This window comes from Episyrphus balteatus, chromosome 3 (genome assembly GCF_945859705.1).
Source record: "Episyrphus balteatus chromosome 3, idEpiBalt1.1, whole genome shotgun sequence".
In the NCBI taxonomy this organism is placed as follows: Eukaryota; Metazoa; Arthropoda; class Insecta; order Diptera; family Syrphidae; genus Episyrphus; species Episyrphus balteatus.
The window spans coordinates 94,812,612-94,836,557 of NC_079136.1; the positions used below are offsets into that span (position 1 = coordinate 94,812,612).

The 23,946-nt window shown below is 31.5% G+C and overlaps 1 protein-coding gene, 1 long non-coding RNA gene and 1 other non-coding gene across 5 annotated transcripts in view; 1 reads left to right on the top strand and 2 right to left on the bottom strand.

Moving 5' to 3' along the window:
- Nucleotides 1–106: 106 nt before the first annotated feature.
- On the bottom strand, nucleotides 107–188 carry Trnal-aag (transfer RNA leucine (anticodon AAG)). The gene has a single exon. It is a non-coding gene; the product is annotated as a tRNA-Leu (tRNA).
- A 13,474-nt stretch (nucleotides 189–13,662) lies between these two features.
- LOC129914721 (tachykinins) overlaps nucleotides 13,663–23,946 on the bottom strand; it is a 177,476-nt gene continuing 167,192 nt past the window's right edge. Inside the window, exon 7 of one of the 2 annotated variants that reach the window (XM_055994072.1) lies at nucleotides 13,663–13,973. In XM_055994072.1, the coding sequence (XP_055850047.1) occupies nucleotides 13,951–13,973 (23 nt within the window). In that variant the 3' untranslated portion in view covers nucleotides 13,663–13,950. The remainder of the gene's footprint in view (nucleotides 13,974–23,946) is intronic. The other variant, XM_055994073.1, reaches the window with a different exon arrangement.
- LOC129914735 (uncharacterized) overlaps nucleotides 16,892–23,946 on the top strand; it is a 34,432-nt gene continuing 27,377 nt past the window's right edge. For both annotated transcript variants that reach the window (XR_008772235.1, XR_008772236.1), the window contains exon 1: nucleotides 16,892–17,081. This is a non-coding gene — a long non-coding RNA (uncharacterized LOC129914735). The remainder of the gene's footprint in view (nucleotides 17,082–23,946) is intronic.

A 23,946-nucleotide genomic window follows, 5' to 3' on the forward strand; every position in this document is an offset into this window, starting at 1 on the left:
AGTTATGATCCCCTCGAGAGATCATAACAGCGCCGAGAAAAGAAAAAGAAGAGATTACTATGAGAGTGATTTTTTCATTAATACAAAAAAAAAAAAAAAAAAACACTGGCAGCGGTGGGATTCGAACCCACGCCTCCGAGGAGACTGGTGCCTTAAACCAGCGCCTTAGACCGCTCGGCCACGCTACCTTGTTGGATGTGTTATGATTAAAATACCATGTAATATAAAAAAAATAAATTAATGATAGCTAGCAAGAAATCTTTATAGTGAATAAGTAATGATGACACAAAAACAAATGTTACCAACAACAGTAGTTGTGCAGTAATATGTATGAATGTTCTATGATTATGTTGTAGATACTATGATAAGATTAATGGGCAATGCTACTGCTACCTACTAGAAATGTTAAATGTTATTTAAACAAAAGTTACAAATTTGGTGGAGACTTTTTTTCGTATTGTACCTATTTGATCTGCAGCAGTAAAAAAAAGTTGTGAATTTTTACCTAGATTTGTATCCTATTCAATTAACATCGACTTACAGCGCACAAATATCTATTTTTTATAAGTTTTGGAGAAGTAGTTTTGTTTTTTGAATTTTTCAATTTTGGGGGTGTTTTGAGGCACCGTTCGGCCAGAAAATCGATTTAAGTACATAGCTATGTAATTCAAATGGTGATTTTTTGAAAACGTGAATTTTTTACCTATATTTGTATCCTATGCGAAGGACATCGATTCACAGAGCTCAAATATTTTTTTTTTTATAAGTTTTGGAGAAGTAGTTTTGTTTTAAGAGGCATTTAAATTTTGTAACTTTGTGGGTGTTTTGAGGCTCCGTTCACTTAGAAAATCGATCTAAAGATTTCAAATGGTGATTTTTAAGAAAAACGGTAATTTTTTACCTAGAATTGTATCTTATTCAACTCAGAGCACAAATATGTATTTTTTATAAGTTTTGGACAAGTGGTTTTGTTTTTAGACGCTTTTGAACTTTGGGGGTCAAATAATGCTCCGTTGGTCCAGAAAAACGATTTAAAGATATCAAATGGTGATTTAAAAAAAAACGTGAGTTTTTTACCTAGATTTGTATCCTTTTCGAAGGACATCGACTCCCAGAACACAAATATGTATTTTTGATAAGTTTTGGACAAGTAGTTTTGTTTTTATTTAGAGGCTTTTGCAAAAATGCATTTCAACCGCTTATTTAGTCATTCAAAAGGATAAAACTTGTGCTCAATACATGCAAGACTTAACTTCATCAAAAAAAATAACAAAAGCCTTTTTAACCGCGCAACTTGCCAATTCTTTAATTAAAAAATTAAAATTATAAATAAATTCCTCTTTTCCATTAGTGATTTTTTTTCTAGATTTAAAGTATACATATTAATGTATATTAGGGTGTCCGTTATTTCCCAAAGTGATGTTTTCGGGGGTGACACCCCCCAGATCGAAAGTTTAGGGCCTAAATAATGGGAAATTAGGAAAAAAAAAATTTTTGGAGGTCATTAACCCGTGCCTCTAAGGTCATACTTTCCCCATACAAATTTGTATGGGAAATTTTTAACTCATACATGAAATTTTTTTTCTCTCAAGTTAAATCATCTATTTTTAAAATGATTGTTAATTCTGGTTGGAAAATAGTTCCTTTAAAAGATTACATTCAAAATTTCCCGTTAAAAATTTTTTTTATATTTTATTTCGGTTTTTGAAATTATTAGCTGTTTTCGTAGTTTTTGCTTTCACCTATCACATAATTTTAAATGCAGTTTTATTGGTTTTTAATTCTTTTCAAATATTGCATTCAAAAATTTGTGTATAAATCAAAATTTTTAATTTTTTTAAATTTTTTTTGAAATTTTTGCCGTTTTTATACGTTTAAATTTATTTTTTTCGAACTACAAAAGATATGTTTACAATATTTTTATTGAATTTGTTTAGAAATCACCCCCGAAAACATCACTTTGGGAAATAACGGACACCCTAATGTATATATCTATCAATATCAAAAGGTCTATATTTTGCTCGTGTATACTCCCAATAACTATGTATGTAACTTAAAATGTTGTTTGGCTAATTATGAAAGTGGGTCACTGTGGCGTATGTGGAATATTTCTTTTATGACCACTTATAACATTTTAAACTAAATAATAAGTTTTTAACAAATTTTTCATTATGATGGTTTAAATATTTGAAGCCAAGATTTTGATCGAATAATAATGTTAAAAGGTATCACAACAAAAACATTACTGTTAAAAAAAGAGCCAAGTTATCCTATGTTGAAATTATGCTGGCACAAAAAGTATTGAGATATAAAAGTGTACCAAGTTCTAAAGCTTGGGTTCAAATTCGTATCAATAAAATTTTGATTGCTTACTTGACAATTTTTGTTTTAAATACCGATTTTTAAAGTTATTTCAAAAATTTGCCAAGTAAACAATCAAAATTTTAATAATACGAATTTGAACCCAAGCTTTAGAACTTGGTACACTTTTATATCTCAATACTTTTTGTGCCAAAATTTTGATTGCTTACTTGACAATTTTTGTTTTAAATACCGATTTTTAAAGTTATTTCAAAAATTTGCCAAGTAAACAATCAAAATTTTAATAATACGAATTTGAACCCAAGCTTTAGAACTTGGTACACTTTTATATCTGAATACTTTTTGTGCCAGCATAATTTCAACATAGGATAACTTGGCTCTTTTTTTAACAGTAATGTTTTTGTTGTGATTTCACTACTTTTTGCAAGGTATGGCTGTAGAATTGAAAATCTCTATATTTGATGAAAATTCAGTGAAAATGGGCGGTTGCCACGCCCCCTGACTGAAATTCTCAAACTTTAATTTTTTTCCTTTGTATAAACTACCATCTCTACCATTCTTCCAAATTTCAAGATTCTACGATAATCAGAAGTGCTCTATAATATTTGATGAAAATTCAGCGGAAATGGGCGGTCGCCCATTTCCGCCCCCTGGTTGAAATTCTCAGATTTAAATTTTTTTCCTTTGTATAAACTACCAGCTCTACCATTCTACCAAATTTCAAGATACTCCGATAATCAGAAGGGCTCTAAAATATTTAATGAAAATTCAGCGGAAATGGGCGGTTGCCACGCCCCCTGGCTAAAATTCTCAAATTTTAAATTTTTTCCTTTGTATAAATTACCAGCTCTACCATTCTACCAAATTTCAAGATTCTACGATAATCAGAAGTGCTCTATAATATTTGATGAAAATTCAGCGGAAATGGGCGGTTGCCACGCCCCCTGGCTAAAATTCTCAAATTCTAAATTTTTTCCTTTGTATAAACTATTTGCTCTACCATTCTACCAAATTTCAAGATTCTACGATAATCAGAAGTGCTCTATAATATTTGATGAAAATTCAGTGAAAATGGGCGGTTGCCACGCCCCCTCGCTAAAATTCTCAAATTTTAAATTTTTTCCTTTGTATAAATTACCAGCTCTACTACCATTCTACCAAATTTCAAGATACTCCGATAAAATCAGAAGGGTTCTAAAATATTTAATAAAAATTCAGCGGAAATGGGCGGTTGCCACGCCCTCTGGCTAAAATTCTCAAATTTTAAATTTTTTCCTTTGTATAAACTAGCTGATAGTTTATACAAAGGAAAAAATTCTACTAAATTTCAAGATTCTACGATAATCAGAAGTAATTGATGAAAATTCGGCGAAAATGGGCGGTTACCACGCCCCCTGAATTGAAAATCTCAAATTTTCGATTTTTTCCTTTGTATACACCACAAGTCCTATCACCATGTAAAATTTCAAGTTTCTACGATAGCGAGAAGGTCTCCATAATTTTGATGATCTGTCAGTGAGTCAGTTACGGTTTTCGCGATTTTTGAAGTCCTTTATCTCAGAAACTACTCTTCGTAAGAAGCTGAAATTTTGTGAGGAATTTGGGTTCGGCGAGCTCAACAAATGTAGCGAGTTTGAAATTTCTGGCATCTTTGGTGTGGAAGTTAGAGGGGGGTCGAAAATGGCCTGAGTTGTTTCCTGTAAATAAGGGTGTAGGGCCAAAGATGCTAGAGAACTTGGCTGGGCACTACCGTGCCCTTTGATTACTTAATTATGAATCAGAATAGGAGGACTCGAGACGGTTAGCTATTTTATCCAGAATAGTGCTCGTTGATGATAACATCGATTTAAGGTAGTTTTAATTTAAAATGATTTTAACACCGTTTTTTATTTACTGAATTAAATAAAGATAATAAGTGATGTAAGTGTTATAAAATCAAAAATATATTGATCATAGCAAGTAGCAATAAGTTCAATGATTCATCGGATTCGACAGAATTCCTTTTTCATCAAGTTATTTTTTTCTTGTTATGTCAACCATATTTTACACAGACACACAGTACCACTTAATCTGTACAACTTCCTTTTATTTTGTGACCTGTTATCCTCACAGTAAAAAAAATCGATTATCACATTGGGAAATTGGGCTAAAGCGCCTACCATGTTTTACACCATGCATTTATTATAACCAAATAGCACACATGACCTATGTAATACCCAGAGGATAACAATCAGATTAGCATACCAGGACTTTCGGCACAAGTATTATAAAATATAAACGAAAAGTCTATAGATCACCACAGGTTCAAAACAAAAATGAGAGTAAATCTCTATTAATTTTCGAAGCACGTCCAAGTCTGGAATATTTTTTGTATAAATATTTGACAAAACCAAAGTGTTTTCGGTTGCAAACAACCGCAATGTATCTGAGATTCCCATGTGATTTGCTATAAACACTTCACTTGAAACAGTTGAACTCTGATTTTATTTAGGGATGAATGACATTTTTTTCAAGATTGAAAGATACATTTCGTTAAAAAAAAATAAATAAGTTGACCCCGAAAGCTTTTGAAACTACAAGACTACCAACAGAAGTTGATTAAACCATAAGCATAACTTAGGCATTGTTAAGGTAATTACAATATTGAATTTAAGTTATCTTTTATTTGAATTTGACTTTTAATATGCATAATGATAAATGAAAAACCATGATAAATATGTTAATTTATTATTAATTTATTGATAGCATTAAAGGTTTAAACTGCGTGTATAATTCCACTCATGATATGAATATTAAAAAAATATATTTGCAGTTAAATATTTTATGCTGTTTAAAATTCGAATAGACTATTTTAATGGAAATCAGCTTTCTGAAGGATAAAGATTTTTGAGTTATGTCAGATTTGAAAGTACATATACTCAGGCCCGTAGCCAGAGTTGATAAGGTAGGGCAACTGTCTTATCAATTAGGGCATTAGTAGAGTAATTTAGGTAAATGTGGTATAGGCAGGTTAGGTTTCTCAAAAACTAAGCATGCCTTTACTTACTGCCAGCGAAAAAAGAAGCAGACGTGTTTAAATGTCGAATCAACTGGAAGAAATATTGAAAATTCAAAATTAGATGCAGTCGAGTTTTTTTCAAACGGAAGGAAAGTGCTTGTGTCTGGGCAAGTTTAGTGTATTTCGGCGGGATTTGATTTTTTTCAAACAAAGTGTTAAGTTGTTTAAGTGATATAATTAGCTGCGTTCCTTTGGGAATATTTATCTACTGCTTAGTACTTAAAGTTGCTTTGAACTACTTTTTCAGTATAGCAAAAGTAGTTCAAAGTAGTTTTAAGTACTTAGCAGTAGATAAAAGTTCCCAAAGGAACGCAGCTATTGTTAGTTAAATGAGGCATTTCCCATTAGACATTTACTGTGAGACATTTGCCGTGAGACATTTGCCGTGAGACATTTGCCGTGAGACATGTCCCATGAGACATTTCCCGTGAGACATTTACCGCGGGACATTTGCCGCGAGACATTTGCCATGAGGCATTTGCCGTGAGACATTTGCCGTGAGACATTTCCCGTGAAACATTTACCGTGGGACATTTACCGTGAGACATTTGCCCTGAGACATTTGCCGTGAGACATTTCCCTTGAGACATTTGCAATGGGACATTTCCCGTAAGACATTTACCGTGAGACATTTCCCGTGAGACATTTACCGTGAGACATTTGCCGTGAGATATTTCCCATGAGACATTTACCGTGAGACATTTCCCGTGAGACATTTCCCGTGAGACATTTACCGTGGGACATTTGCCGTAAGACATTTGCCATGAGACATTTGCCGTGAGACATTTGCCGTGAGACATTTGCCGTGAGACATTTCCCGTGAAACTTTTACCGTGGGACATTTACCGTGAGACATTTGCCGTGAGACATTTGCCGTAAGACATTTCTCTTGAGACATTTGCCATGGGACATTTCCCGTAAGACATTTACCGTGAGACATTTCCCGTGAGACATTTCCCATGAGACATTTACCGTGAGACATTTACCGTGAGACAAGTACCATTAGAAATTTCCTGTGATACATTTACCGTGGGACATTTGCCGTGAGACATTTGCCATGAGACATTTGCCGTGAGACATTTACCGTGAGAAATTTGCCGTGAGACATTTACCGCGAGACATTTGCAGTGAGACATTTGCAGTGAGACATTTCCCGTGAGACATTTCCTTGGAGACATTTGCCGTGAGACATTTCCCGTGAGACATTTAGCGTGAGACATTTCCCGTGAGACAATTCCCATGAGACATTTGCCGTGAGACATTTGCCGTGAGACATTTACCGTGAGACATTTGCCGTGATACATTTAGCGTGAGACATTTCAAATGAGACATTTCCCGTGAGACATTTGCCGTGAGACATTTACCGTGAGACATTTGCCTTGAGACATTTACCGTGAGACATTTGCCGTGAGACATTCGCCTTGAGACATTTTAAATGAGACATTTGCCGTGAGACATTTACCTTGAGACATTTGCCGTGAGACATTTCCCATGAGACATTTACCGGGAGACATTTCCCGTGAGACATTTCCCGTAAGACATTTACCGTGATACATTTGCCGTGAGACATTTGCCATGTGACATGTCCCATGAGACATTTACCGTGAGACATTTGCCGTGAGACATTTCCCATGAGACATTTACCGTGAGACATTTGACGTGAGACATTTGATGTGAGACATTTACCGCGGGACATTTGCCGTAAGACATTTCCCGTGGGACATTTACCGTGAGACATTTGCCGTGAGACATTTCCCGTGAGACAAGTCCCATGAGAAATTTCCCGTGAGACATTTACCGTGGGGCATTTGCCGTGTGACAAGTCCCATGAGAAATTTCCCGTGAGACATTTACCGTGGGGCATTTGCCGTGAGACATTTTCCGTGAGACATTTCCCATGAGACATTTCCCGTGAGACATTTGACGTGAGACATTTCCCGTGAGACATTTCCCTTGAAATATTTCCCATGAGACTAGTCCCATGAGACATTTACCGTGAGACATTTACCGTGAGACTAGTGCCATGAGACATTTACCGTGAGACATTTCCCGTGAGACATTTACCGTGAGACATTTCCCGTGAGACAATTCCCATGAGACATTTCCTGTGAGACATTTACCGCGGGACATTTGCCGTAAGACATTTAACGTGAGACATTTACCGTGAGACATTTGCCGTGAGACATTTGCCGTGAGACATTTCCCATGAGACATTTCCCGTCAGACATTTCCCGTGAGACATTTACCGTTAGACATGCCGTGAGACATTTGCCGTGAGACATTTCAAATGAGACATTTCCCGTGAGACATTTACCGTGAGACATTTGCCGTGAGACATTTGCCGTGAGACATTTTCCGTGAGACATTTCCCATGAGACATTTCCCGTGAGACATTTGACGTGAGACATTTCCCGTGAGACATTTCCCTTGAAATATTTCCCATGAGACTAGTCCCATGAGACATTTACCGTGAGACATTTACCGTGAGACTAGTGCCATGAGACATTTACCGTGAGACATTTCCCGTGAGACATTTACCGTGAGACATTTCCCGTGAGACAATTCCCATGAGACATTTCCTGTGAGACATTTACCGCGGGACATTTGCCGTAAGTCATTTAACGTGAGACATTTACCGTGAGACATTTGCCGTGAGACATTTGCCGTGAGACATTTGCCGTGAGACATTTCCCATGAGACATTTCCCGTGAGACATTTCCCGTGAGACATTTACCGTTAGACATGCCGTGAGACATTTGCCGTGAGACATTTCAAATGAGACATTTCCCGTGAGACATTTACCGTGAGACATTTGCCGTGAGACATTTGCCGTGAGACATTTACCGTGAGACATTTGCCGTGAGACATTTACCGTGAGACATTTGCCGTGAGACATTTGCCATGAGACATTTGCCGTGAGACATTTGCCGTGAGACATTTACCGTGAGACATTTCCCTTGAGACATTTACCGTGAGACATTTGCCGTATGACATTTACCGTGAGACATTTCCCGTGAGACATTTACCGTGAGACATTTCCCGTGAGACATTTACCGTGAGACATTTGATGTGAGACATTTCCCGTGAGACACTTACCTTGAGACATTTGCCGTGAGACATGTCCCATGAGGCATGTTTCATGATATCATATTACATGTCTCATGGACGGCATTGCTTTTGACATGGATGACGACATGTTGGTTGGTAATTGGGATGTATGATGAGATGACATGTCTTATGACATGATAAACGACATCAATGATGTAATGTAATGTAATGTATTTTGCAATAAAAAAAATGTTATTGCAAATAAAAAAATTTCTGCATTGAAAAAAAAAATAAATGCAAAATGTGTGGATAACATTTTTTTTTACTATAAAAATACATTAGACTATTTGAACATAATGTACATACATAAGCGATTTCAACTTTAATATACAAGGCACAATAGTCAAAATTCGACGGATAGATATTAAAAAATATGAATGCACACATTTTGCATTAATTTTTTTTTTTCAATGCAGAAATTTTTTTATTTGCAATACAAATTTTATTTTAAATGCAAATATTTTTCAGTTCCAATAACAAAATATTTTAAATTGCGACAAATGTGTGTATTGAGTAACATCGTTAATTCTCTGTGTGTGAAGCTAATTTTATTTTCTGACATTGTGGAATGTAAATAAATATGTTATGTCTAAACTAATAATGCAATAAAATAATAATAATAGCTTCTCTCACTTTTAAAAAGAAAACATTAATTAACATTTCCATTATGCGAATCTGTTTTAAATTTCCAAGTTTGAAAATTTTCCATACTATTTTCGTAAATTGAAGAAAAAGAATTAGCTGTGTAATAGGATGCAAATCCTTGAAATTTGTACTGAGTTTACAAAAATTAATGTCGTTTTCTATTTGCTTTTGAGATTTTTGTGTAAAAATCTCAGATTTTCCACTGCAAATGGAATATGAAATCTGGTTTTGTAATTGTTTACGAAATCTGGGCGTATAAAAAACCTTTTTAAAATAAAACAACAACAAAAAATGTCAAACAGAGGAGTGTGGGTGTGGAAGTGCGTGTGCTTGTATGCGTGAATCTTGATAAAAATCCAGATTCAGAATTTTGAATCTCAAAATCATTTTTTTGAATCCCAATACGCAAATAGATCATGAAATCTGAGATTTTTGCACTTTTTCCCCTCTTCACCCCACCTTTCAGCTGTCAGATTCACAAATCTCATTCTGAATCTCGTCAATAGAAAACGATATACATACAAGTAGGTACATATATGTATGTATGTACCTACCAGGACCAGCTGATTAAATAAACAAAAAACTATAAAATTATTTTTTCTGGTTCACTTCAGATGTTTAAGGGCAATGAATTAAAACATTTTAAAAAAATTAATTTTTTGAAGGAAATTGTTGACAAAAAAAAATTTCTAAGGGTACGGCCACGTGCGTCCTGAGCGGCTGAACGTCAATCCTGAGCGTCAAAACTAAATTAGAACGTATGAAAATGTATGGGCGTGGCCACATACATCCTGAGCGGCTGAGCGACACGTCGCCGTTGCACAGTGTGCAATTTTCGCAATCTAGCTGTACTTTAATGAAAAATATATGTCTCCCATATCCAACAAAATTGGTATCATATGAAAGGTAAAACCTCAGACAATAGAATGGCAAAAAAAAAAACAACAAGAAAATATTCAAATTTACCGTTCCACAGAATCACAAACATTAGCTTGGTTCAAGAGAAAAAAAATTTAAAGCTCATTGCTTTTCTTGTGTCACTTTGATAACAGCGTGGTTAAGTAAAATAATAGTTGTTTAAATTAAATTTATTTTTTTATTTTAAGTAAGATTTAAGAAATATTTAAGGTAAGTAAATTTTTTTGTGCACTAAAAAATAAAAAAAATAAAAAATCATTTGCATATATGTTTTGTGGGGCGATTTGATTTCAGATATTGTTTTATTTTTTTGAAAAATGAATTTTTGTTTTGTTTTTTTTTTTTTTTTTATGTACCTACATTTCCCAAGTTTCTATATAAAAAGTCTTAAATATTTAAGCAACTTGAACTCTAAGAGCAAGTTCGTGCGACCCAGTCGTGCATTTTATTTTTTTGAGATCCTGAGCGACGAACTACATTATAACTAAATTACCACATTTTAGTAAATGGTGAAAATTATGGTTTCTTTTTAAGAAAAATATTAAAAAAATATTATTTTTTTTCGTTAAAAAAAAAAAAAATAAAAAGGCCCCGACAGGAATCGAACCTGGGACTCGAATCGTTGTCTGTTTAAGAAGCTATAGCTTAAATAGTCCAAGAGCTAGTGGCACATTTGACTAAGGTAGCTCTTGTAAGGCTGAAAATTCGTACAGTGGTAGTTTTTAGCATGCTTAGTAAGAAAATCTTGGTCTGGCAGGCCTCAGTGGTGCACATCATATATGTGCCCTTAATTATGAAAGTGGACTAAGTCACTCCTAAAAATGGCCTCAAATCTAGCCTTAAAATAATTATTATTTTAGATGTAAAGTTTATTTGAAAGCGAAATTGCAGTAAATAAAATTCTTTATTGCTCCTCTAGTGATTTCATAAAAGAAATATAATTAAATCGTTATAAGAAAATTATTATGTAAGTTTTTCTTTAAACAATGCAAAAAGTGACTTAGTCCACTTTCATAATCAAGGGCACATATATATATGACCTTGAAAGTGTAATTTTCAACTTTTTTTGCCCAAAATTTGACTTTGAAATCGATTATTTCAAAAAGTATTGATTAAAATAACTTGATTTAAAAACTAATATAAAGTGTAATATTCTGCCTTTTGAAAAATGTATCACTAATAACTGTAGGTGTTGCCGTCGTTTTTAAATAATTTTTTTTTTTATTTTGAGCTACTTTATTAGAAAACTGCCCCTCCCTCCTAAACGGGGGGAGATAGACCCCCGCTTCCCATAGTAAGAAATGCTTGTATTTAACTCCTCTACAAGAATCCGTTACTAATTTTCTCCGCCTCCTCATACTCTTTTAACGATTAAAACAAAAAAAATTAAGTGTGGGTTTTTGGACAAGGCCTATCTTTTAACAAAAAAAGATTTTTTCGAAAGTCATTATTAACGGTACCTGTCATAGAACCGTTTTTTTTTTAACTCTGAATTTCTCTCAAAAGACTTATTAAATTTCATTAAAATTTTTTATACAAAAGCATTTATATAGTCTTAGTATAAATCAAAAATAAAATTTCAAAGAAAGGCATTTTTGGATTTTTAAAAAAATGTTGAATTTTTTTTTTTTTTTTTTGAAAAATCAAATTTTTCAAAACAGGTCATTGAATTCTTTTAAAATTTGGGTTTTAGGTGTTGATCTATATTTACTACAATATGGCATAACAACTTTATTTAATTTAGAATTATAAAAAAAATAGGCACTTCTAGGAATCGAACCTGGGACTTCCGCGTGCGAGCCGAATACTCATCGAATATTTTGCACTTGTAGGGTTTTGAAATTGCCGCTCAGGACCGCCGCTCAGGACGTGGCCACCTCGTCGTTCAAGATTGACGCTCAAGCGCTCAGCCGCTTAGACGCTCAGCCGCTCAGGACGTGGCCGTAGCCTAACTCAACTAAAAATAAAAACCTTTCCAATCCTCGTAGTTTTAAATTTTGTATGCGTAGTCTGATCCTTGACAAAGATTACAAGATACTTCTATTTTACTTTTGATTTTTTCTTTGAGTAAGGATTTTTTTTGTCAAAAATTTCCTTAAAAATTCAATTTTTCTAAAATGTTTTGATTAATTGGCCTTAAATATAAAAAGGCTGGTATTGAGTGTCAATTATTGCTGCAAACCAGTGTTATTATTATTAATTCCTTGGTATTTGGTTAAACTTACTGTTACGAACAATACAATTTTGTTTCAGCCAAAACCGCGAATCTGCATTTTTTGACATTATCACTTTAAAGCGTAATTTACCTTGTTATCGGTCCCTCTATTCACTGCGTCGACCCCTATCCTCCATCTGTTGCTTAGAAGCCTAAAATATCAATTTTCGTTACTCGAGTTTCCATAAGATTGCATGTGTTTCCAAAACTTTGAAGCCATTTTTCTCAAAACTACAATTTTGCAGATTCGTGGTTTTGGCGTTGTGCCCACGATATGTAGTGAGCGTTTTCAAAAATCTCCCAAATGACTCAACCAATTCACTTTGCTATTATTTCAATTGGTCGGAAAAACTATGAGAAAGACATTACAGGATTTTCAAAAAATATTTTGGTTATTTTTCTTTTTAACATGAGGAGTCCATTCCAGTAGGCAGTCTCAGAACCCAAAGTACGGCGACTTGTAGTTCAGTTGTACCCTTTCGATTGTCAATTCTTTTCATAATATTTGTGCTAGAATTATTTTAAATGACACTGGATCTAGCCCTGATGATATAATTTATTCTCTATTAATGCAATATCAATTTTTGGCAGAGAAAACTTTTAAATAAATTAAAAAAAAAAAAAAAACAGCCTGCTATTATGAAGGTAATGATATTGCGGAAATCATTTTTATTGTATCAATTTTAAAACCGAGTGGTCATCATGAGGTCGGGTATAGTAAAGTGATACATAGTTTTAATTTCATTTAGAAACAACAAAGAGTTTTGTTGCAATGAATCATGTAAAATGGTTTACATCGACATATGTGTGTTGAATGAAAATTCAATCAGCAACGATGCAGCTGCAACACACAAAATTAAGCTTAAAATAGGAATTTCTGTTTTCATTAAATGAATTAAAATCATTAACAAATGCGTAGATTGGGCAAAGCAATTTTATGCGTTAAAGTTAAATTTGTGTGAAAATAAATGAAATTATTAAATTGAAATAAATGAAATAGTATTTTTTGTTGTTGTTGTATATGAAGATAAATAACTTTTTGGTCCTCCATATACTTACCATATCAGAATATTTTTTAATTCTACTATTGCTTACTATTTTCCTGGAAATATTAACCTTCCAAAAATTTAATTAAGAAATTTTTTTTTATTTTTTTAATTTTTTTTTTTATTTTTTTTATATATATATTTTATTACTTTTAATATTTTTTGTTGATATGTATGCTTAGTAAAACAAGACATTTTCATTTCACTTTGCTTCTAAAACTAATTTTAAGATTTATTAAAATACATTGATACACAATTATTATTTTGTTTGACACCAATAAATGGTGAAGTATACATTTTTTTTTTTATGAAACAAGATTTTTATTAAATTATTTTCTTATATAATTTATAATTTTTTTTTTACAGATAGATTTGTCCTATGTATTTATTTTACAATCTTAATTCTTTAGTTTTTAATTGTACTTTTGTGACAGAATTTATTGTGATATAAATATAGTTTATTTATAAATAAGTATGTCTAATTAAATTCAGTAACAAAAAAATATATTAAAAATCATATAATCCTCCAGCCATGGATTATACGATTTTTAATTTATATTTAGTAAATATAAAAACATCATTTTAAATTTGAAAAAAAAAATAAATTTGATTTTTAATCAGTAGCACTTTTAAACAGCTTAGAAATTTATATCGAGATCATCTGAAAAAAAAAAACAACAAAATTATGTTTTTATAGTATCTTGTTAGCTACATGTAATAACTTGAAAAAGATTTCGAGAAGGCTTATTAATTAAAATTATTTATTTAAAACATGTTTATCGCGTTTTCGAGATAAAAGGATTACATATGAGAAAATTGAATCAAAGGTTGAGAGAGCTGGAAGCAACAATCTTACAAATATAATGAAATACAAAGCAATGTTAAATCCTATTACTACAGCTGAGGAAATTACTGATAGTATGGATTTGCATTTGGTATAGCATCACGAATTATCGCTAAACTGAGGAAACCGATATATAGTTATGAAGGTGTTCCGGAAGTTTATTTTTTTTACCATTTATTGATACAGCTTTAAAGTCGATTCTTCGATCATGAATTGATTTCTACATGGAAAAAAAGAACACATAAAAAATAAGAGGATTCTGTGTTAAATTAAGCGGATTTCCGCATGATTTTTTGCCATGATGACTTCCGTTTTAAATTAACTGGACAAATCTTCTTAATTTCTTGAATGTGCTAATTTAAAAGAAATTCACTTAATTTAAAATGAAAATCGTCTTATTTTTATGTAGAGACATTTCAATAATGAAAAAAAAAACTAGAAGCCACTGGAGATCTATTATACAACTCTTAGGTCACAAAGAGCGTGCTTTTTTATCATCAGGCTATCTCACAGTTGAAAATTGGTATGACAAACCTAAGATGATTTCCATATTAATTTTAAATAATTTAATTTTTAAGAAAATATTTTTAATATTAAGGCTAGGCGCACACTCGTCGGTGAAACCAGAAAGTGTGTAACTCCATTTTAGCATATTTTATAGGAGAGCAAAAAAACAAAATCGTTTTGAAGGCATTTGTATGAGTTTTCATTTTCTAATTTTCTAATAAAATAAAAACTATGAACTTTAAGGGGATTCTGAGTTTAAGGAACGGTAGGTATTAGGTTTGTCTAACAGATGGCATTCAAATCTAATTTTCAAAAAAATTGGAGTTACACACTTTTCTGGTTTCGGGAGCGGGTCATAATTCTGCTTGTCAAAATTCTGTACGACAAAATTCTGTGGGGTCAAAATACTGTAATACCATAATTCTGTACGCCATTATACTGTAAATACAAAATTCTGTACGTCAAAATACTGTATGAACAAAATACTGACATGCAAAATTCTGTTTTGTAAAATTCTGTACGGCAAAATACTGTATATCAAAATTCTGTAAAAATGCTGTAAAAAAATATCGTTTTGATAATGTAAAAAAGTGCGCGCGCACTTTTTTACATTATCAAAACGATATTTTTTTACAGCATTTTTACAGAATTTTGATTTACAGAATTTTGATGTACAGAATTTTGAAATACAGTATTTTGACCAACCAGAATTTTGCTATACAGAATTTTGACTTTCAGAATTTTGTTCCTACAGCATTTTGCACATACAGAATTTTGACATACAGTATTTTGGCATACAGTATTTTGAATACAGAATTTTGCAACATACAGAATTTCGACCCCAACCCTCTGGTTTCACCGACAACATGTGATTTTAGTCGCGCGGTTATTCAGTCGCAAAAATGGATCACAAGGATTTCAATGCCTGTGAACATACATGCTTCCCGCGATTAAAAAATTGAAAATTGTGTCTACAGTCATTGAAATTCTTGTCATCTAATTTGCGACTGAATAATCGCGCGATCAAAATCGCATGTGTGCGCCTAGCCTAAGACGGTTGCACATAGAAATAACAGTATTTAAGCGGATTCCACTTATTTTAAGCGAAAATCCTAATGTTTTAAGAGGGTGGGATTTAAATTGGGCCTCATGTTTTTTAAGGTGCCCTTTTTTTCTTGGTGTAAAATTCAAAATATTTTACCAGAAAAATATTGCAATCTTGAAGAAAAAAAACTTGAAAAGTGTTATTGAGGTGTTTGCTCACGATTAAAAGGACTTTTATATAATTTTCTAGCCAAAATGAGTACGTACATATGTATATAGTCAAATTAGAATTCTTTTATATTCTTAATATTTATTAAATGTTAAACTAACTACGGTACACTCAAAGAAAAAATATTTAAAATCGGGACAGCTATTTTAAATAATTAAGAATTATTATTTGCGACTAAATAAGTATTCTCCAATTAACTATTGAATGGTCTAATTTAACTATTAAAATAGTTAATCTGTCGAAATTTGTCAATTGTATCTATTTAAATAATTATTTTGTTAAAATTGACTAGGTATTTAATAGTGAATTTTCTGAAAACTTCAATTGACTACTAAAATAGCCACAAATAACGATTTTTAACTACATACTTAAAATAGCTTTCTCGATATTACCTATTATTTTCTCCGAGTGTCATATGGCCAGATTGTATGGACCTAAACTTTCTAGCTTCAATTGTCTTCTCCCGACCTACTCTTGCATATGTGGTTTAAAAAAAAAAGTCATTAAAAAAATAGTACGTATACGCCACAGTGTACGTGGACAACGTGCAAATAATTTGATTTACAACTTTGTCCCGCTAAAACACCTTAATCGAAATTAAATAAATACTTGAACTGAATAATTGAACAAAATGTTCATCTTCTTGCCGTCAATGTTAATGGTAAATAGACAGAAAACCAAAACCCTTCCAAACAAAAATAAAAAATTTAAAAATATTTCTTTAGGATCGTTAGATTATTTTTTAAAATACTACAGAAACAAAAACATTACATAAAACAAAACCAATATAATTAAACCGGTATTTTTGGGGTATCGAATACATAATTCTGTAAAGTGACTCTAGCGCCATACCTAATTCAACCTTCAAAAAATCACAGATTACACCCATATCGGGCGGTTTTATTTTTGTAAAAATCACTTTCCGGACTCGAAATTACATTGTGAAAAAAATTTCAGTCAAGATACATACCTACAACTTCTTTAACATAGTGAAAAAAGATTAATGCTGATGTTTAAAGACACAATTTTTCGAAGGAAATTTGTCCATTTGCTCGAATAAGCAATAGGTGGATGGGAACGTAAAACAACAATTCGTAGGCGTATTAAAGTTGACTTTAACCTAAAGGATGTCAAAAAGTATGCAGGTAAGTGATACATTTTCTTTTTATTTATTTATTTATATTTATTTATTCTCTTAAAAAAAAATCAACATTTTAATCCTTTGGTTCGGACAAATTTAGCAACAAATGTTACACAGTTTTCATACAAAAGTGTTCTATACATTCCAAATCTTTCGAATAGAATGTTAAATGCCCCTTAGGTGATGGAACAAACCACTGTCCTTCAGATTTAGGTACTTCAATGCATAAACTTAAGAGAATTATATGGTTGTATGTCACCCCACCTTAGTTTTGAGAAAATCGATCTCAAAGTTTTTTTAAAGCTTGTTTTTGGATAAAATAGTTACATAGCAGTAAAGCATTGATGCAATCTTATAAAGGACCCTAAACAAATCATAAAACCATGAAAAAAACATTAATTTCACCACAAAAAAGGATTCTATGAGCATTTAAAAAAAATGACATAGAACCTTTTTATGAAAAAGTTTGTAAAAAAATTTGAAAAAGGTTCTATGTTCAACATAGAACCTTATAGTTATAAAGAGCTTACATGTAATAAATGGATTTTATATGAAATAAAGTGACTTCATCGTGAAATAGACTTTGATTTAATTTAATTTAATTCAAGTTTTGCACAAAACAGTCAAATTCTATTTTAAATAACAGAAAAAAATACCACAAATCACGTTATTGCATTTATAGAAAACAACAATTCCTGCTTTTGTTGAATTAGGTACACAGAAAAAAGACATGCCAAAAACAATTAGAATTTGTATTAAATCAATCGGATTTTGCATGCTTTTTCCAAAAAGACAGTCGTCTTACAACAATATCATCTTCTACGGTGCAAATTGTATGCCAAAAAAAATTTTTAATTTTGTTTAATCTTTTAATTTTAATGAGAATGCACATAAAATTTATGAAAAATCATTTCAATCTTAGCACTTAAATTTTCTTAAGAAGAAAATTCTTGTTAAAATGAAGTTCACTTTGATTTTAACAAAGTTTAAACAAATTTTACTTATTTTTATTAGAAATCTTATTAATTTAAGAGGATTGGATCTAGTATATCTTGCCATCGGATTTAGGTTTGTCCGAAGGTACATTTTTGGTACTTTTTGAGATTTGACTTCTTTTGTTTTAAGTTAAGGAATTTAGGAATGTAAGTGTTTCTTTAACTTTTGGTTTATTAATACGAACTATGAAATTCCCAACCTCGATTATGAAAAAAAAAAGGTTTCAAAAAATCACTTCCAATTCTTGGCACAGAAAATTATGATGTAAGAATATCTAGGTTAGGTAACCCGAATGAATTATTGCAAAAGTTAAGGTTGGATAGTACATATTTTGGTTTTAAAGAGTACATAACGAGATACAAAAATTCTTTGCTGTTTAGCAAAAGCTCTGGAATGAAATCCGCTAATTTAATAGTCGATAGTTGATAGTCAAAAACGAAGAATTATGGAGCAAAATCGTCGTTTTTGACTGTCAACTATTGACTATCAAGTTAGCCGATTCCACCCCTGTTGTTCAATACCAGCAAAAACATCAAAAGATCTTTTATTTTTACTTTAGTTAAAAAAAAGATCATTTCAATAAGATTTCTTTTTGAAAAATTTGCGCAAAAAAGTTCTATGTAACTTAAATCAATGTATTTTTTGTTTGAAAAAAATCAGTTAAAGGGTGTTCTATGTTGCAATTTGAATGACATAGAACCTTATTATATTAATACATTTATGTGAAATCATGAAAGTTGTATGTCTTTCTTACCTGTACCGTCGCCATTAATTTTTTTCTAATTTTTTTTTTAATTTTATCTGAAAGCCGTTGAAATTACAAAAATTTTGGTGTGTAAAACTCATTTTTTGTATTTTGTATGAAATACATCTTTATAATTCTCAGCCCTCGATTTTACAAACAGAGAAACACTATAGTAAAAGAATGTTGCTAGAAATGTTATGTACATATTTTAGATACAGATAATACTGTTAATATGAGATCAGATTGTGAGGGACTTAATATTTATAGTCAGATTGTCCAAAGAAATATGTTAGATTAGATTTTATCAACATTTTTAACTTGAATTTGTTTTCTTATCAAATTTTTGAATTTCTTATCAAATAGAAATTTTTTAATTTGATTGTTTTGAAATTTCAATAATGTGAACCGTCTTTTTCTAGATATTCTAATTATTGAATTTAAAAATATCATTGATATAAAAAAGCTAAACAGTTTTTGACAAACCACTTTTGAGAAACCTTAAGAGGTTAAAAAGTTTTTAATTAACTAGAGTCCTGAAGAAGGGTATATCCATACCCGAAACTCGACTGATCAAAAAAATAAGAACTAACTCAAGAAAAGACCTACTATTAGCCGACAAACCCTAGTAGAATTCAAAAAAATATAGGTATATCACAAATTTTTTGTCTTTAAGTTTCACCAAACATACTTTCAATTTAATGTTGTTACTAAACTGATTTTGGTCATAAAAATGTATGACTTAAAAGTTGAATGAACATATTATTTTAACGATTTCCGCCACAACATTCGTTTGATAATATTCAGAAAATTTGCCTACAGTAAATTTAAAAGAAAGAAAAACGTTAGCCGTTCAACCACTCCACTTAACCTAAAAGGTTAACGAGCACTTGCCTGTCAAGTAGCGACTCTTAATCCTTACAAAAACTTAAATGTTTGCATGGAACTCATTTACACTTTTTAACTATGGTTTTCTGTAGTTGTTTGTAGATTTACAAATAGCACAACAACTAAAACTTCGGTGCTCTATCCCTCTATGCAATATCATGGGTGACTTTTCGAGTTCAGACAATTTTTCTTCATTTGGTTTTCATATGCATTATAAACATAAATGTATCTAGATGCAAGAAAAAGAAATTAAAGGGGTAAAAAACTATATAGGGTTGTACTGTACCTACTGGAAAAAAAGAAAAGCCTTAAACCAAAACGTTTAAGAACTAAATACACTTTTAAGAGTGTAATGAAAAAAGTATATTATTTGCATGCGTAATGGGAACTAAGAGATCAATTTGCGAAAAGTGTTCCAACTTGTCAAGGTCAACAAGGTTCTATAAATAAGAACATTTCCTTTTGACTTTTTTTTGTAGGTTGTTATTTGATTTCCTGTTGGTGTATGATGTACAACTAAAGTTTTTAAAAGTTTTTTTTTTTTATTAAACAGGAAGTGGCTGAATATCTAGTTCAATGTCAAGTTGTTAAAGGGGTGTTTCAGTTAAACTAAGAAAAAACATAAGCTTTACAAAACTTTCCAGTGAGTTTCGCGTTGGTATGTGTGAAAATATCTTATAAAAAGGGCAAACCTAAACAGAACTTACGTAGTTGTGAAAGTTGGTTTAGAGCCAGACAAAGATCCCGTAGTAGATTAATTATAGTATGAGATGTACAATGTCTTGCAGGTTGGAGTCTTTAGAGGAACATTTCCAAATTAAACTGCAATAACTCCGCAATTTTGTTTAGATAGTTATGATATGAACTAAAATAATTTACATATCAAAACATGACTTTTTTTGTAAGTTTTGTTTTGTAAGTTTTATGGGGTGAGCAGCAGGGTTCGTCACCCCGAAACTGGTTCGAGTTTTTATGATATGATGAACGTAGGCATCCTGATATCGTTGTTCCATTTACGTTGGATGTCGCAATGGCGCACCTATTCTTAACCCCACCTCTTTTGAAATGCAAAGGTATATCTACATTAATTTTATTTTACTTTTACAAAGGCGCTCCTTATTACAGCCCTACAAGTTTTGAAAGACGAAGGCACCTCCAATCCTTGGTCTTTGGCAAAGGTGCTCCTTTTTTTGGCAATACTCTTTTATAAGGACGAAGATGCCCCCAATTTCCTCAATTTATTTGAAATCCGCAAAAGTGTCCTTGTTTTACGTACCTACTATTCATTTTGAAAAACGAAAGAGCTTGTTCCATTTATTTTGACTTTCACAAAGGCGCCCCTTTTTTAACCCTCTACTGCATACGAAGCCAAATATGGTTTTGTCTGTTTGTATGCACTTTTCTCTTCTCTGTCACAAAAAAAATGGTAAATATTAAATACAATCCTCTTATTTGTGTTTCTGAGAACCCATAGAGATATAGTTTAATAAAGGTGTATTTTATGATCACAGGTGAGTCGATCAGTCGTGTGCATTGAAATCGAAAGTATTTGTTTGGAAAGTAAAGTGGAATTAAAAATGTATTTTTGATCGATTGTCTAATTGTGTATGCTATGAAGCAATTTTTGTTGAAAAAAAATTATTGGCCTGGTCTTGGGAGGGCAAAAAGTACGGAAGCCATATTTGGCTTCGTATGCATTAAGGGTTGTAAATCTACACAATTTGTTAAATTTTTTTGTTGGAAAATTTTGTTTCTTTACATTGTTATTTTGCTTGGAAGCTATGTTTTGCTTCAGAAATGGAGCTGCTTCCCTTTAGAGACATTTTTCTCATGTTAACCCCATTTCCAGGGCCGTAACCACAAAAATTTTAGGGGGAGGGGGCTCACCTATAATATTTTTCAATCATTTTATTTCTTTTTAGTTCTTGTAAGATCTGGGAGTGGGTGAAAATGTTGGAGCAAGACTAACTTCGACAGTGGAAAGAATCTGAACCAGAAGAAATATTTAAAACGGACAAAAACAAATTGCTTTTCTCGGTTCCATGTCTTAAAATGAGCCAAATTTGAATTAATTCTTAACCTTTTGTAATGCAATGTATTTATTTTACTTGATTTTGTTTTTAAATGATAAATATTTATCTTTTGATATTTTTAATTGTATTTTTTACATAATCTGAATAAATAAAATTAGTAAAATTTCTTACCCCTTAATGCATACGAAGCCAAATTTGGCTTATAAACAAATTTTTTAAACAAATTAATATAAACAAATTTTTTTAATAAAAACCGTTTTGAAACAACCCAAAGAACCCATGTAAATCATTTTTTAATTTTTTCGTCCGCTAATATTAATTCATGTAGTAGAGGGTTAAACCCTACAAACTTTGATAAACTAGGCGCCTCGCTTTATGTTTCCTCCAAAGGTTCCCATATTTTTAAACCTACTTCTTTTGAAGGACAAAGGCGCCCTTAATCTTTCAGTTTATCTTCCTGTTGACCAAAGTGACTCTCCATTCTTGGTACTATCAAGGGTGTCTCGTAATAAGATAAGGAAAATTTAAGGAGTGACGCTCTGGCTGCAAAGTGCTTAATCTGGTATTACTTTACTGATTTTAATGATAAAATTTCTCTATTAATAATAGGTAATTATAGTAGAATTTTGGTAAAAGTTTTTGTTTTTAGAAAAAATGATATTCTTTGTAACTGCGTTTGATTATTACGCTAAAGTTTTGTTGCCGAGACAAAAATATACTTTTCTGAAGGTTTTTGGTGTGCTGAACTCAAATCCGAAGTCAGAAAAAACTAATCAATTCCCATTTTTGAAATAATGTAAAAAAACGTTTTTTTTTTTAGTACTTCGGATCTTATTCTTTTTTATAAGGTAAATTGTTTGAGCATATTTAATAACGGTTTCTATAAGAACTATTTTCCATCTTTCAATAACTGTTTAAATCTTTTCAATATCTTTGACGTTATAAAATTTCTGTGATAGATATAATATACCAAACAACTGAGGATATCTCGGGTAGTAAAAAAGATATCGGAAAGATTTAAACATGTCTTGAAAGATGGAAAATAGTTCTTTTAGAAACCGTCTTAAACAATTTTCCTTATTTAAAAGAATAAGGTCCGAAGTACTGCATTTTTTAACGGGAATATTTCAATACGGTAGCTGATTAATTTTTTTGACTTCGGATTCGAGTTCAGCAAATGCGGTTCATTTTTTTTCTTGTTTATGATCATTTTTGATTGAGCCTAATTTGCTTCGAGACATTTTTGATAAACATAGTGTTTTATCAATGTAGTCTTTTAAAAAACAATTATATAATAAACATATAAACGTCATTTAAATATTTTACAGAAAACTCATATATTTTCTGATACTTGGAAAAGCCTGCACCTGGTAAAATCTTAAAAAAATGTGTTTTTGCTTTAATCTTGAAAAACTATTTAAAATCCAGTTACAACAAATATTTAAAGTATTCTCTTTGATTTTTTATGCATTTTAATTTTAGAGCCTGTTTTTTTTTTTTTTTGATTTTATTGCAAATATTAATAAGGTAAATATTTTGCAATATTATTTATCAGATCCAATTAATCTAGGCCTTTATCATGCATACAAAATCAAGGAGAATTTAAGTAATAATTATCCGAAATAACAAAACAGATTAAATTGCCAAAAATCACGAAAAATCCGGTGTGTGAAAAACAAATTATCCAAGGTTGAATTTCGAAAATAAGGCATATAAATCTTAATCTTAGGTATCACGTTTAGTTTATTTATTTATTTTTCTATTTAAGATTTTAATTTCTTAAAAACATGTTTAATTTTGGTCAAAAGACAAAAATTGCAGTTTTAGTTTTAAAACTAAAAAAATGCATTCAAGTATTGAAGTGAATGTCCTTCAATCTTTCTTGTAGAAAATTTTAATATTAAAACATTTTATGACCTTTAGTCCAAAATGTGTTTCGTCCAGGTACAAAAGTTGGGCTCCTAATTTTGATGCTTTTGTACCTTTTCTACGATGCAAAATTTTACCGACTCTTATTACAACATAGCTAAATACACTCCGAATGTTTATATTTTTGCACGTAAAAATAAATGCAAAATATCCGTAAGTCTATGTTATTATTTTAAGTAGAAGGGATGACTTCCAAATACGAAAAATTCTCCATCAGTTTTGTTCTAGCAGCAGTACTAATGGAGGGTATCAAAATATCTTACAGAAGGATATTTCCCTTA